This window comes from Scardinius erythrophthalmus (assembly GCF_964197995.2).
Source record: "Scardinius erythrophthalmus genome assembly, chromosome: 17".
Classification (NCBI taxonomy): Eukaryota; Metazoa; Chordata; class Actinopteri; order Cypriniformes; family Leuciscidae; genus Scardinius; species Scardinius erythrophthalmus.
Genome location: NC_138237.1, coordinates 20,043,336 through 20,059,080, shown reverse-complemented (window position 1 = coordinate 20,059,080; position 15,745 = coordinate 20,043,336). Strand labels below are relative to the sequence as shown.

The following is a 15,745-nucleotide window of genomic DNA, read 5'->3' as shown; positions in this document are numbered from 1 at the left end:
ATATTTTGTTATAATCTCATATTTTTATTTTTGTTAATGCCCTCCTTGGGGGATTGGCGTTCCCATAATGTGCCTTGATGCTTTAGTAGGTTCTTTGATAAAAATTAAAAGTGAAATTCTAATCTGCTTATTTTTCATGTTGTGAATTCAGGACTTGGTGTTACATTTAAAGAAAGACGTTTAGAAAAATAATACAATTGCATCATATATATATATATATATATATATATATATATATATATATATATATATATATATATATATATATATATATATATATATATATATATTACATTTTAAATGGGAAGAAATGTGGCTGAAAATGTTTGCTTGTAACTTACGTGATGCTGCATCTTCGCCGCTAGGTGCAGTGCAACATAAAGAACAAAAATAAGGATATGAAAATTAAAAATCTTAATTTTGCATTTCCTTTAACATTCTCGCATTGTACACACACACATACACACGAGCGCGCGCGCGGTCTGTACATTTAATTGATTGGTGTGCAAATTTTATTGTTTATATTTTTATTTATGCCGCAATATGTGGATTTTTTCCGTGTGTGTGCGTGTGTGTGTGTGTTCCACCCTATGGTTCCACCCATAGACTGTAAAATTGATATTTAAAAACCTTTAGCAGATGAACGGAAGTTTAGACGACAGGCCGGAAATGTGCACCAATGTTATTATTCCTACCGCCCGTGTGATGAGCAAGCTAGCATATACATTCCTGATTTCCACCAACACTCATGGTAAGATGCCTTAAACATTTCCCTGATATACATAAATAGATCAATTAAAACGATACGTTTTGTTAATTACACCATAATAGATGTAAAGCCTAAAAAGGGCTATTAGCTTCTTGTATTAGCTAGTAGCAGAATTAACGTTAGCAACATCAAGATAGTGTAATGATTAACTTACATGTGTCATAGATACTTACGTACAAGTTGTCAATAAACCTTCACGGGAAATTATAGTTTTGTAATACACAAGCTGACATGGTAAAGTGCCTTGGCAGGGTGATCAATATGATTTTGTTGTCATTTATCTCATTAAGTTAACGTTACCACAAATTGTATATAACGTTAATACAGTCGTGTGAAATGTAGATTTAATTAGGATAAATAAAATGTTGAGTTAATTACTAAATACAAAAGCATAGTGCATTTCAGATGTCTTTAGAGTTTGCAGGTATTTAGACTGTTTCCTTTGTTCATAATGTCTAATTTTGTAAACCTGCAGATACCGTTTTTGCTGCTGTGAAGGGTTAGGTAAAGATGGATGCATTGGATCACATGTTAACAGACCCACTGGAGTCTGGAATGGACCAGGATGGTCGTGTGATGGAAGAGTGCATGTTGGGAAACTGTAGAGTTCGGGTTCCTGAAGATTTGTTGGAGGATGTGAGTTATCAGCCAACGTTTCAGTGATAGTTCCACCATTTTCATGCAATTTTGAAAACATGAGAGTAAAAACTGAACCATCTCTTTATCTTGTGGTCATGTGTGTCTATGTGAGAGCAGCCAGAGATTTTTTTTTCGGTGATGAGTGAGAGCACATGGACAGATGTTCTCACAGATGCTCAACGGACTCATCTTCGTCAACTCCTGCCTCAGTTCTCCGAGAATAACAACTCAGAGCAGAACAGCATCATCAGCGACCTTTTCAACGATCAGAATTTCTTCTTCGGAAACCCCTTGCACATTGCCCAGAAGCTCTTCAGAGGTTATCCTCCTTCCCTTTTATTTTCAATCCTAGTATTTTTCATTTATAAAATAAAACTTCATGCATATTAGTTTGTTTATCTCTCCGTAGATGGTTACTTTAACCCAGAGGTTGTCAAGTACAGACAACTTTGTGCCAAACCACAGAAAAAAAGGCACATCTACTCCCTTCAACAGTACTACCACAAATTACTCAAGCAGATCCTGGTCTCCAGAAAGGTACAGTTAATCACAGAAGAGCTAATTTAGTCTCTGTTACATGATCAATGTTTATCTCACCATATACACTGCCATTCAAAAGTTTGAAGTCAGTAAGTTTTTTTTTTTTAAGGAAATTAATTTCTTTTATTTAACAGGGATGCATTTAAATTGATCAAAAGTGACAGTAAAGACATTTAGAATGTTACAAAAGAGTTAAATTTTTCCTCTGTATATTAAGCAGCACAACTGTTTTCAACATTGATATTAATCTGAAACGTTTCGTGAGCATCAAATAAGAATAGTATAAGGATTTCTGAAGGATCATGTGACACTGAAGACTGGAGTAATGACTGCTTAATAAATCAGCTTTTCTATGACAGAAAAAAATGCATATTTTAAAATATATTGACATATAAAACAGTTATTTTAAATTGTATTAATATTTCACAATATTGCTGTTTTACTGTATTTTTGATAACTAAAGCAGCGTTGGTGAGCATGAGACTTTTTTAAAAACAATGAAAAATAGTACGCCAGACTTTTGAATGGTAGTGTAAGCAATGCAGTATCCTTGCTGTTTCTTGAAAGTTCAATGCTAGATTTGTACTTGCACCATATAGAAAACTAGCACAACTGAAGTCATGTGATCCTCGACTGGTCGACACAGACCTGACACAGGTAGTTGCGGAAGAAATCGAATAGTTGGTGCAACCTCTGCTGTAACTCTATGCAACGTACCAATGTGTTTTTCTCTTGTAATGTAGGATTTGCTGGATTTGGCTGTCCGCAGTGGACCAGAGCTTGCGGTAAAACGCCGGTACCCTGTCCCATCTCATAAGGAGATGCTGGAGCAGAGGGTGAGACGTCGAGTGGCTCACATACTGAAGGATGTGAAAACAGAGTGTGGGGACAGTAATGTGTCATCTGATGAAGATGGTGGGTGTGATGCAGTGTGTGAACTTTTTCAGCACCATTGTGTGTTCATGTAATGATGATTAATAGGATAGTTTTATGTTCATGTAAACAGAAACAGCCTCTTGGTTGCCTGTTCCTCCGTCGCCCTCCTCCCCAACTCCAACCGTCTCACTCAGGGTCTTACCCAGCCTTTCTACTCAGGACATGAAAACCAGAGGTCAGTTAAAGCGGTTTTAAAGCTCCCCAGAAAGGAAGATATGAGAAACTAAAGCTGATTTTCCCTGTAGACAAGCCTGATCTGGGTGAGAAGGAACTAAGAACCATGCTGCAGAGACACAGAGAAAAAAGAAAACGTCAGCCAGTAAGTTGCCTGAAGGGGTCATTTATTGTCCCTTTTCTGTGGTCCAGTTATAATGTTAGTAATGTTTTGTTTTTTATAATATTTTATCTCTCTGGCTCTGAACGGTTCATTTCTTTCCCCTGCTGTACCTTTAAGAAACTTGTGAAACAAGTTGAAAAACAAGCCATTTCTGCAGCTAAATTACAATAAGGGGTAATTGGGACGATTTAGATATACTGCATGACTTAAAGACTTAAAGATACAGTATGGTTTCTATATTATATCAAGCTCTTTTTTCAAATGGTGAGAGAAGACTGGATGATTTTATATGACCTTTTTTCAAGCATATGTGAAGTTACGTTGTGAAAAAGTACAAATAAATAATGAAAATGAGATTAAATTACTACATTCACTACATGAATAAAAAAAGATTCAATAAAATAAACAAGTAATACATTAGTACAGCACTATACTGAATGCAAAATGCAATAATGATTTTACATTTACACATTTATATCATACATTTTTCACAGTATAAGTTGGGTCTTTATACAGGAAAATATATAGCTGCCTTTTCAATTTTCGAATGGGGGTTCCGACCTGCACGAGGATGGTCATTTATTATGGTTCCGGGACATCTAAAAGATTGAAAGCCATTGCACTAGAAGACAAGATTGGTATGAGAAATGATTTTATTTATTGATGTCATTTTTAGGATCACCCTGACCTTATGATCTCCGACCTCCATCTTGGTGATATCATGTCACGAGTCAACATCGGCAGAAAAGGATCCGTTACAAGTGAGAATAATAAGCTCAGTTTATTCTCTTCAATATAAGATGCATGAATTGCAGCAGATGGGAATCTATGTCTGTTTTGGCCTGTAGCCGTCTTTGACCTGGCCCTACCTAAGAAGAAGATAAAGGAGGAGAGGAAGAAGAAAAAGATGCGCCCTATTAAAATGGAAACGGAAGAGGTCTGTGATGTTCCGATGTCGGCAGCTTCCATGAACTCCGGCCTTAATGATACCCCTACAGTTCCTACACAGTCCGTTAAAGAAGAGTAGGTCTTTGTTCTGTACATAAAATACTTTGTCCAAAACGACCAGCATTTAAATACCTTGCACTTTTCTGTTTCGTTTGTACCAAAGGCCTATAGACGAGTCCCAGACAAGCCCTGACAGAGTGGAAGAGATAGCAATGAGCTTTTTTCATTTGCTTGAGGACATCTTCAGACTGGAAAGTCTAGCAACATCCTCTGCGGTACATACAGCACCTATAAATACATACAGTATTGGTCAAAAGTTTGGACACATTTACTAAATCTTTATTATAACAATTTTCCCCATTTTAAATATTAAAGTCATTAAAAACTGTTCAGTTACAGATGGTAGAATGGAAAAATATGCAGTTTGCAGTATGATATTTAGTAAGAAGAAAATTTTATTTTTAGCAAGGATTCATTAAATTGATTAGATATGAAAGTGAAGACATATAGGCATATATTTGAATGATTTCTGAAGGATCATGTGACAGTGAAGACTGGAGTAATGACTGCTGAAAATTCAGCTATAATCACAGGAATAAATTTCACAATATTACTGTTTTACTGTATTTTTAATCAAATTAATGCAGCCTTGGTGAAGTGAAGAGATTTCTTTCAAAAACAAATCTTACCGTCCCTAACTTCTGAAGGGTTGTGTATATGGTATGGGAATTATGCAGTGAAACAATTAAAAATCCAAACTATATTATATATTACATTCACCAAGCTTTGGATATGCACAATCTTCTACATGAGGTGCATCCTGGGAAGCTCTCGAACAGTACTGAAGAACTTTCCATGTATGTTGGACAGTTTTTGGCCTCTTGTTCTTACTACCTCGTCGAGCTCATCCATTTAAAAATCTTTAGATTTTAATACTGTTGTATAGTTTACAAATAAGTGAACACATAGGAATAATTTCCTTTAGGTCAAAAAGTCAGAAGTTTCCAATCTTTGCTGCAGCATGAGATGGCAGAAAAAACTGAAGCTTGCAGAAATAGCTGAAGGGTGTTTAATAGTATTTCACTGTCTTCCTCTTATGGTTGCTCTCAGTTGGAGGAGAAAGTCCAACAGTGGCAGTCATCTCCGGCCAGCGCACTCAACCCCTGGTTCTCTATGGCCCCCTGCTGGTCAGAGTTGGTTGTACCTGCTCTACAGTTTCTCACTGGAGAGAGCAAAGGTATGCCTGAATCTATGATTTTTATTTTTTAAAGGAAAATGTCATGCAGCTATTAATTCATGATTTATACATTCAATGATGCATGTTGATATTTGGGTTTATGCTTCATATCTCTGTTTCCAGCTGGTGTGATGGTTCTGCCTACTGGCTTCATACCTTTTGTGGAATTCAAGGAACTATCCCAGCAGTGGAAGTGGATATGTACGATGATCCACCCCCCATTTTCCTCTGCTTGTGTATTTTTTTAGATGGAAATATAAGCTCTTCAATTATGAAAGATTACATATAATGTTTGGGTTGGTAAGGTAAAAAAAAAAATGTCACATGATCCTTCAGAAATAGTTTTAAAATGCTGATTCAGTGCTCAAGAAACATTTCTTAATATTATCAATGTTGAAACTGCTTAATATTTTTGTGGAAATTATTTTTTCAGGATTCTTTAAAGAATAGAAAGTTCAACACTTTTGATTAATGATGCTTTATGCTTGTTGCATAAAAATGAAAATGTTGTCATCAATTATTTACCCTCAAGTTGTTCCAAACATGTATGAGTTTCTTTCTTCTGTAGAACAAAAAAGAAGATATTTTAAAGAATGTTGGTAACCAGGCAGTTGATGGTAGCCATTGACTTCCATTGTAGGAAAAAAAAATACAATGGAAGTCAATGGGTTCTGTCAACTGCCTGGTTTGGAACAACTTGAGGGTGAATAATTGATGACAACATTTTCATTTTTGGGTGAACTATCCCTTTAGTAAAAGTAATAATGCCTTACTGAGCCCTCCAAACTTTTAAACAATAGTGTAAACTACAATTCTCTTTAAATAAAAATTTTTTTTTTTAGAATATTAGTTTTGTAAAGACCGCCATTTAAGCCGCCAGTAGTGTGCATTTCTTCTCACTGATCTGTGCAGGTCCGAGTCAAGATGGAGACAAAGATCTAAGTGCCCTGTGCCAGTTATGGCTGGAGTCAAAGGATCATGTGATCGTCAAGGTAGTAAACGTCTTTCATACTTTTCCATGATGATGTAAGGGCACACTCTGATTCCTGGTTCTATGTTTGTTTTACAGCAGGAGGGTGAGGAAACTGCAGAACTCACTCCTCCAACACCCAGAGTGTGAGTTTGACAGTGGATTACAGTGTTTACTTAACACAAACATCATGTTCAAACAACAGTTCCTTTGTTTTTTAGTTGAGACCGATGCACACATGCTTGTCATTTCATGCATTTTTTTCTCTTTATTAGGTGGACTGACTATGTGGTGAGGCCTAGTACAGGAGAGGAAAGGCATGTTTTTCAAGAGCAGGTTAGTGCCTGGATCACACCTACCCTGAGGAGGTGTCCTGCCAACGCATATTTTTTACATTGTTGCGCTGCTTATGGAATGTAGTCGGTTATTTTTCTTTTTGTCATTGAGATATTTGTGTGTATTAGGAGCAGCAACGTTATGATCAGCCACATAAAGCCTTTACTTACCGAATGCATGGCTTTGAATCTGTGGTGGGACCAGTCAAGGGAGTTTTCGACAAGGAGACGTCGCTCAATAAAGCACGAGAGCATTCTTTGCTGCGCTCCGACCGACCGGCCTATGTCACCATACTATCTCTTGGTAACCACTGGGTGCTCTTTCATTTGCAGTTCTGTTACATAGTTTAGTAAATGAGAGCCTGGTTTTCTTCACCATTTCTGGTGTCAGTTCACCCAAAAAAGAATTTGGATAATTTCAAGCTCATTTGAGTTTCTTTCATTCAGTCAGTAGATAGAAGCTCAGATAGGTTTGAAACGGCATGAAGGTGATTATTCCTATGCCCTGTTTTCATCAACACAGTGAGAGATGCTGCTGCCAGGCTTCCTAACGGAGAAGGTACCAGAGCTGAGATTTGTGAGTTACTGAAGGACTCCCAGTTCCTAGCCCCCGATGTCACCAGTGCTCAGGTTAGACACGTGTTTCATGCTGTCGTGTTTATCGTTATAACACATTAGTCACTGTTACACTCACACATTTTGTCCATTTTTAGGTTAACACTGTGGTGAGTGGTGCCCTCGACCGCCTGCACTATGAGAAAGACCCTTGTGTGAAATACGACATCGGCCGCAAGCTGTGGATCTACCTCCACAGGGACCGGAGCCAGGAGGAGTTTGGTAAGCAACCCTGTGACCCTTGCAGTTATGCATGTGCGTTACATAAAAAAGTCAAAAGGTTTCATTGCCACAGGCAAAATGTGGGACAGTATGTGTGCGTACTTATGAATGGCAGGCAAGTAGAACAGGTTTAGTACTCAGAGAATAGCAGGTGGTGTCAGGTTTCCAGATTCTGCTATTGGCAAATATGAACCTGCAAATTCAGATAAAACCAAAACAGTATAATATCAGTATTAAATATATATATTTTTTTTCTTTTTTTTTCTTTTTTTTACATAAACTTAAAAATTTGTTGTTTTTTACATGTTGCCTTGGCAGCTAACTGAAATAAAGTTTTTTTTTTTTATCTATATAAATCTAATATTTATATTTTATTATGTTTCAGCTTAGTCAATTACCAAAAATGTTTTTTTTTTTATAATTTGTTTTAGTTTACAAATGAGAACACTGCATCAAACTAGGATATTGTCATAGAGTTGGCCATTTCTCTTCCCCAGCGGAGAGATATAACCCTGCACACCAGATGCTTCCAGACCTTTTCCAGATTCACTTTACAACTATGCAAATAAAGTTTACGAGTGAAAAGCTGGCATGCTGGCTTTGATTAAAAAATAATAAACAGATCCAGACACTAACTGTAATCATCTTTCTTGAATCAGAGCGAATACACCAGGCCCAGGCCGCAGCTGCTAAGGCCAAGAAAGCTTTGCAGCAGAAGCCCAAACCAGCACCAAAACCTGTATGTGCTTCCACACTCACTCATGTAATTGTTGTCGCACTCAAATGTAAAGCATCACTGTTGGTCCATGCTGATTTGCATAACCTGTTGCATACGTTTATGTTTTTGTGTATGTTTGTGTGTACTGTAGAAGGCAGGTGGTAAGGAGCCAGGCAGTAAGAATGGTGCTGCAGAGGCTGGCCAGAGCTCAGGCAGTGAAGGAGTAGCCATTGCATCCACCAGCTTGTCTCAAACTCCTTCCACCCCCACACCGAGCACCCCTGGAACCCCTAAATCGCCCCTCCCTCCCACAGCAGCTACTCTAACCAAAGTATGCGCCCCAGAACCCGTCAAAACCAATCCCAGGTCAGTGGTTGGTAAACAAAATCATGTTATGTGTAGTTCAGCAAAAAATGTTGTATGTCTTTGCGGAACTCGTATGATGTATTCCGTGGAAGACAATTCCAAATAATGTTCATGCCACTGAGATTCTTAGAATCTTTTCTAGATTTTTTTAGAGGTCGTTCTTTGGAACAACATTACAGTGAGGAAATGACAGAGTTGTCAGTTTTTGTTGAACTGTTACAAAATACTTTTCTACTTTGTCGAAACCATAACATTGCTCCAACATATGGGGCTCAGCAGTGCTTCGGGTGAACTGATTTTTAGTCCTGGCTCGCGATCTCTTTCCTCCCATCACTTCCTATCCCAAAAATATATATATATATTTTTTTTTTTTACTAAAGTTGCTGTCACATTTAGCATTGTTCTGCAAGTTTTCGTGTGCAAAATCCAGTCATTTCAATTGGAATCCACACAATCTGTAATTTTGTGTGAAAGATTTTCTCATGCAGGTTTTGCAACAGGTTCAAGTTGGTCATGTGGATTCATCACGTTGGCCAACAGAAAGCTGCCTGGTTTAAAAGTGACTTCTGCGTGAGCTGTGCTTTATGCATTGCTTCACTATTGACAAAAGAAAATTGACCTTTTTACCTGTGAAATTTGGCTGGAATTTTGCTAATGTGATCACACCTTAATGCAAAACAAGGCTGATATTCAGCTGTATCATCAATCACATGCTATATTCTTTATCATTTGGTTTTCATGATCACAATTTTACTTTTTTCCCCACAGTGTCCTGTTGGTGTCTCCTCCCTCCATGTCTCAGTTAGGAACGTTACTGTCTGCGAGTCAGCCAGGTCCACAGGTTTCCCAGCAGGCCTCTCCGCAGCCTGCCACTCGGGTAGTGGCACACTCGGCTGCCACTGGCTCTCTGCCTCAGGTGCGAGTGGTCACTACACAGCCCGGTCTTCCGACGTCCTCTGCTAGCCAGGCGGCCACATTAGTGCACCAGAGCCCTCACCACATCAGGGTGCCAGTCACCGTGGCACATGGAAAGAACATCACGCAGGTGCACTACAGAATCTCTAGCAATAATGTTTGTGTGTTCAGTGTAAGACAGTGGGTCCAACACTATCCAGTCAAATGCATGGGTCACATTCTTGTTTGTCTTTCTTTGAACAGGCAGTGGTGACTCTACCACTTAGAAACCAGTCTGCAGGAAGTCCCATTCAGGTGCAGGCTTCACGGGGTCAGGCCAGTCTTACTGTTCCAGGTCTTGCATCTGGCGTCACAGTAACCAAACCTCAGACGAGCTCCCCCTCCAGCCCGGCACACAAACCAACATCACCTGCTGTTTTGCAGGGTGTCAGCAGCCAGAATATCATCAAACAGGTACAAACCCACTCGGAATGCATTAGACTCTGTTTACACCTAATATAAGGTGAGGATGTTTAGACAAATAAACATTATCATGAACAATGATATACACCCATTACATGCCCATTCAGTGACGGGATTCCACCAAAATGTAAAACTGAACGGCATCGTAAGCCTATTAGGCTCTTTAATGTGCAATAACTAATAACTGAGTCTGATGTCTGATTTATATTTATTTATTCTTATATTTTTTACATATGTTCTTAGTATTATTAAAATAGGGGTTGTAAGCTTTAGTTAATTTTGCTTGTGTATTTGTTTTTAGTATTATCATTATAGGGTATGGCATGTTTCAGTTAATATATTATAGGGTATAAAATGCTTTAGTGAAAGTTTTGTTTTATGATTGTAGATAGATTGATGATGTCTGTGTGCGAGGACTGTGGTTGCTGCTATTGTATCAAATCTAATTTCCTGAGAAGGATTAATAAAGTATCCATCTATCTAAACTGAGGATGCACAATATATCAGTATATTGTTTATTGGCCGTTGTAAATGTTTTTTTATATATATTTATATCTTATCAGATGTTGGATGTCTACATCATAATTTCCCTTATTTTTACATTTAGATTACATTTGCTGTCCTTTAATGTTCATTTAAAGTTAATCATTAAAAACACAAAAAAATGTTATACTGTACATTATAATGTTGTGATGCCTAAATTCACTTTGAATTCACTCAGCATTTAAAATTTAAAATTTGATTTAGTAAAAATATTACAGATTTCAAAATTATTAATTTCCAGGATTGGTTGCTTGCTTTAAAAAAACAACAACAAAAAACATGTTCTGCAACTGCAAATACCAATACATGTTTGGTACCAATTTTGTAACCAAAATAAAATTAATGTTTTTATTTTATTTTACAAATATATCTTGGTCATTGTACATTTTCCTTAAAACACAGTATGACAAACCGAGTATATTGTCTGTTCTATTTCCCTGTCAAATCTCACTCACTTTTGTTTTAACCAGGTTGCGATCACTGGTCAGTTAGGTGTCAAGACCCAGAGTGGGGCCGGGATCCCTCTCACCGCCACTAACCTACGCATTCAGGGGAAGGACGTGCTCCGCTTGCCCCCCTCCTCAATTACGACTGACGCCAAAGGTCAGACGGTACTTCGCATCACTCCGGACATGATGGCCACCCTAACTAAATCTCCCATGGCCACTGTCAAACTCACCCCAGAAATGCTGAGCAGTGCCACAAGCTCAGGCAGCAAGAGCATCTCTGCCACGCTACATGTGTCTCCATCCCAGCCTTCACCCCCTACCTCGATCACCACTGCATCCACAACAACTGAGAACTTGGCTGCCAAAGTGCCTACCACGGGCACCGCCACCCTAGTAAAGGTTCACCCTGAGCTGAAGGCCGCCTGTGACACGGCCATCCGCCTCATGCCGGCCCTGGCCGTCACTATGACTGACCCCAAGGCCCGTACATTCTCAACCGTCACCTCGTCTGACTCTAAAGCAGGAACCACTATTCGAATAGTGCCAAACCTTGGTGTGATTCCTCAGAAACACGGTCAGACTGTCTCAATTAGCACCACCACCACAAGTACAAAGCCTGTCACGGTATCATCGGGGGCGGCAACTGTTGCCATAGCCACCAGTGGAGTGGGAGGGGCCAAAAGCGTGACACTGGGCCCTGCAACCACAGGCTCTACGCTTTCTCTGGGCACTGCTGCCGCCACAGTCAGACAGGTGCCAGTTACTGCTACTGTAGTAGCCACACAAGCTGTAAGTTTATCTTTTAGGACGAAATTCTGTTCATCAGGACCTTTCAAAACCAGTGATAACTAAACAAAATAACATGTAACTTTCTAGGGGTTCTGACAAAATGTTAATTGTTGCAGTCTATTTAAAAAATACTTAATTCATTCTAATTTCTTTTTTAAAATCGGGTTGAATGAATGATTCAATGAATCACACATAAAGTAAATCAAACACTTTTTGAACAAATTTCTTGAATGTATAATTGAAAATTATACAAATGAAAATATTTAATGTCACTTGTCGCCACCTACTGGCGTAATGATGTAATTGTAATCTCTAAAGAAAAAGACAGACCACAAACTTTTATACCGTTACAGCATCATTGGTGCATTCTAGTAGAACTTTTTTTTAACCATATTGCTCGTATCCTTTCCTTTGTAGAAAATGCAATCCCATAATGCATTGCGACAAGCTTAGTGGACAAAATCCAAGATGTTTTTTAAAACAAAACAAAACAAATGTTGATTATAAATATACTTTATTGAATTGATCATGAAAAGTATTAATAAAAAAACTGTTACATCTAATAAAGAGTACAAATATGTAAGGCCTATTAGAGTAGCACATCATCATTAGTGTTGTGGTTTCAGTTAGGATGCTTCCTATCAACGCAGTAGACAGGGCTTTGGAGCAGAGCCACAGTTTGTTATGCATAATTGCCTGTTATTATGACGTTTGAAACTCTAATCTTTGCTCTTTTCAGGGGAAGCTTCCCACGAGGATCACGGTGCCTCTATCTGTCCTCAGCCAACCTTTGAAAAATAAGAGTGTGGTCACTACTCCCATACTTAAAGGGAACATAAGCACCAAGTGAGTATTCCGTTTCATCATCTAATATTGCTATAGTAAACAAACAGGCTAGACAAACTGATACGGAACTATCAGTAGTTCCCTATCAGGTTTTTAAGGTCCCAATCTTTTGAAATCTTGACTTTCTTCTGTTTTCAGTATCAGCAATCTGGGGAGGAACATTATCTTGACTACCATGCCGGCAGGCACCAAGTTGATCGCTGGGAATAAGCCAGTCAGCTTTGTGACTGCTCAACAACTGCAGCAGCTACAGCAGCAGGGACAGGCCACACAGGTTGACTCATCTGACTCCCAAACAAACTAAAACTGGTCTTACAAGCCAAACCATGCATGTGTGTTAACTGTAATCAAGTATGTTTCTCTACCCAAGGTTCGAATCCAGACCGTACCGGCTCAGCAGCTACAGCGCACAGCCGCCAGCTCTCCGAAATCCACAGTGTCTACGGTGGTGGTCTCTACTGCACCCTCGCCAAAAACAAACCCAGACCCTCAATGAGACATACCACAGCTTTAGCCTCTATGAGATTCATAGACCTCGAAACAAAAAGAGCATGTGCACAAAGTTTTGCTCAACTTTCCCATGAAAGTTGCATATGGGCAAAGCGGTGTCGGATTCTAAGCACTGGTCTTGTCCTGACTCAGCTTTTTCTGTCATTTTGTTTTGATTTTTGCAAGTTGAAAAGGAGGTATGATTTGGATGCTGATATAATATCGGGACGCAATTGTATCAGTCTGACCTTGGTTAAAGTGAATGGCCATTCTCTAGACGATGTTGACATGTACACAGAGGCAACTTTGTTTATTTGTGCTTTTTATATCTTAAGTTCTCCTAAAGAAATGTAATTTAACAAGTACTGTTGATATTCAGTAGCCACTGTTTGTATTGTCATAAATAAATGATTGTGCTACACAAATCAAAAGAAAACAGCAGTTACCTTTATTCAACCGGATGCCGTTGTCTACTGCAATCTAGGGATTAACCTTGAACTTGAATTGTGTATATGTAAAACAAATCATTTGCCTGCATTTTGCCACTTCATTTCCATGATGTGGCAAGTAACATGAATCAAGCTGACCATGCAGTGCAAGTGACAAACAATTATATGCTTGCATATTCCTCATTTGAATTTCATTATAAAACATTTTAATGTGCGTACATCTATTATAGGTATTTAGGAGTGAATGTCATTCATGCATGCGTTTGATATTCTAAAAGAATATCATGATCTGTTGTTCCTCTGGTTTGTCAGAAATCCTTCTGACACCTGTGATAACCACATTATTTACATGTCCCTTTTTAATGAGATATTTTCGGCATGAGCACATGAAAATCTTTTGCAGATAAATTATGCAAACATAAATTCATACAATCCTATTGGAAGACAGCTTGCTAGCAGAGAAAAAGGCAAAAATATTGAATTCAGTGCATTCGATCTTAGCAGTCATCACAGACTCCAACTACTCTTCATCTGATTCCTGGAGCAAAGCCTTCTGGGAGCTACAGTCTGAGGCAGGACACTTTCTGAGCCCCATCTCCATGTCGCCTATCTGCCTTCCATCAAACCATTTTGAAGACCTGGAAAGATCATGGGCACAATGTAAGTAAAATAAAGACAGTGAAACGTTTTAGTTCGTCCAAAACGACAGTGTCCACTCACCAAAAAACTCCACAGTAGCAGATGCCTACAATCAATAGAGCCACAGTGTAATGCCAGCAGAAGCACATGGTGATGAACATGATGTTTTCGTGCTTATCCAGAGTCCAAGGTGATCCACTCAGAGGATACAGCACAAACCCGATCTGAAGCAACAAATATTTTCATATTGTAATTTCGATTTTTACTAGAATCATATGAAGTGGTTCATTTCTTCACCTATGAGTTTGAGATGTTGTCTTTACCTGATAGAACCATGTTCCTTGCAGGATGGCCAAACTGGACCTGAAAAGTTCAGCAATGTGTTATCTCGCTTAAACACCTCCAACATTGTGCTGGCGGATCCACCGAACACGGCAATCAGAAGCAGAGAGTGAATGTGCTGGTCCAGAGGAGCACGATTGTGGACATGAAAATAGAAAAGGAAACCTGGAAGAGAAACGCCATGACATTTCAGCAGGTCCTATGGTGGGATATCACTGCAGATTTACTGAACTCATTTTGCGTGATACCTTCCACAAAGGAGCCGTGGAAAGGGAGAGACGGTCAAGACCGACTGGCACATGGCGAGAAGTCATGCTGAGAACGTCTGCGATGCCAGAGATGCCGAAGAACAAGTACATGGTGCTGTGCTGCCAATTCATCAGCTTCACCCAGCCATCCTGATTATACAGATGTGCATGAGGACCATCAGGCACAAACTGCTCTGCCATGATCCCTGGGGAGAGATTTTAGTGTAAAACACCAGAAGCAAATGGTAAAAAAAAAAAAAAAAATGTATGGAGCGGAGCAGCTTGGACAGTCTGCTAAACTTCTCCTTTAATGTGACACAAAAGAAAGTACTTTTTTTTTTTTTTTTTACTATTCCTTTAAGTAAAGACGTGCATCCAGTATGTTAATTTAAAGAGTACAGTGTAAAAAATTATCATGATTTTAATGATGAAAGACTGTTAAATGTTAAGTAATTTTCCTTACTAAATTCGTGAATAACTGTAATATATTTAACCTTACATTTATTGTAATTTTACAGTAAAATGCTGTTAAATTTACAGCTTTGGAAGTGAAAAAAGGTGTCAAAAAGATGAAAAACTGTAAATTGACATTCCCAGAATTCCCTGCATTACACTTCACATTTTCATATTCACAAATAACCATTTCTTTTCTTTATGTACATTAGTGTTTTATGTTACATCTATTGTTGTTAAATTAATGTTTATTAAATTACTTTAGTGTCATTTGGGTTTAGTATTTGTGTGAATGACACTGTGCACCTTCTATATATTAGTATTTACCTTCTCAGCTTTTGGAAAAGCGATTGTGATGAGCTTTGATTCATCATGTGACTGTTTTTGGTCAACCTGTTCTGGTGGTTGTCAGTGTATTGCAATGGTACAAAGCAGATATTAGTACTTTAATAGGTTGGTATAATATTATTTAATGAAATACAGTTTTTA

At 38.5% G+C, this 15,745-nt stretch overlaps 2 protein-coding genes across 2 annotated transcripts in view; one reads left to right on the top strand and one right to left on the bottom strand.

Moving 5' to 3' along the window:
* The first annotated feature begins 434 nt into the window (after nt 1-434).
* Nucleotides 435-13,552, top strand: nfrkb (nuclear factor related to kappaB binding protein). Its single transcript, XM_081391269.1, has 26 exons — nt 435-751; nt 1,245-1,405; nt 1,526-1,727; nt 1,818-1,945; nt 2,692-2,863; nt 2,955-3,059; nt 3,130-3,203; nt 3,898-3,982; nt 4,070-4,244; nt 4,333-4,444; nt 5,280-5,406; nt 5,530-5,607; nt 6,319-6,398; nt 6,476-6,522; nt 6,652-6,712; nt 6,841-7,015; nt 7,235-7,341; nt 7,425-7,548; nt 8,208-8,287; nt 8,418-8,632; nt 9,401-9,677; nt 9,791-10,000; nt 11,023-11,790; nt 12,530-12,636; nt 12,775-12,910; nt 13,007-13,552. Exons 2-26 carry the CDS (start codon nt 1,280-1,282, stop codon nt 13,130-13,132), a joined length of 3,897 nt encoding a protein of 1,298 aa, XP_081247395.1. The 5' UTR covers nt 435-751; nt 1,245-1,279; the 3' UTR covers nt 13,133-13,552.
* A 461-nt stretch (nt 13,553-14,013) lies between these two features.
* tmem45b (transmembrane protein 45B) overlaps nt 14,014-15,745 on the bottom strand; it is a gene marked incomplete at its 5' end in the record, with an annotated part of 2,484 nt that continues 752 nt past the window's right edge. The window contains 6 exon segments of the mRNA XM_081391466.1: nt 14,014-14,212; nt 14,295-14,437; nt 14,537-14,595; nt 14,598-14,720; nt 14,804-14,815; nt 14,818-15,009. Coding sequence (XP_081247592.1) covers nt 14,095-14,212; nt 14,295-14,437; nt 14,537-14,595; nt 14,598-14,720; nt 14,804-14,815; nt 14,818-15,009 — 647 coding nt within the window. The 3' untranslated portion in view covers nt 14,014-14,094.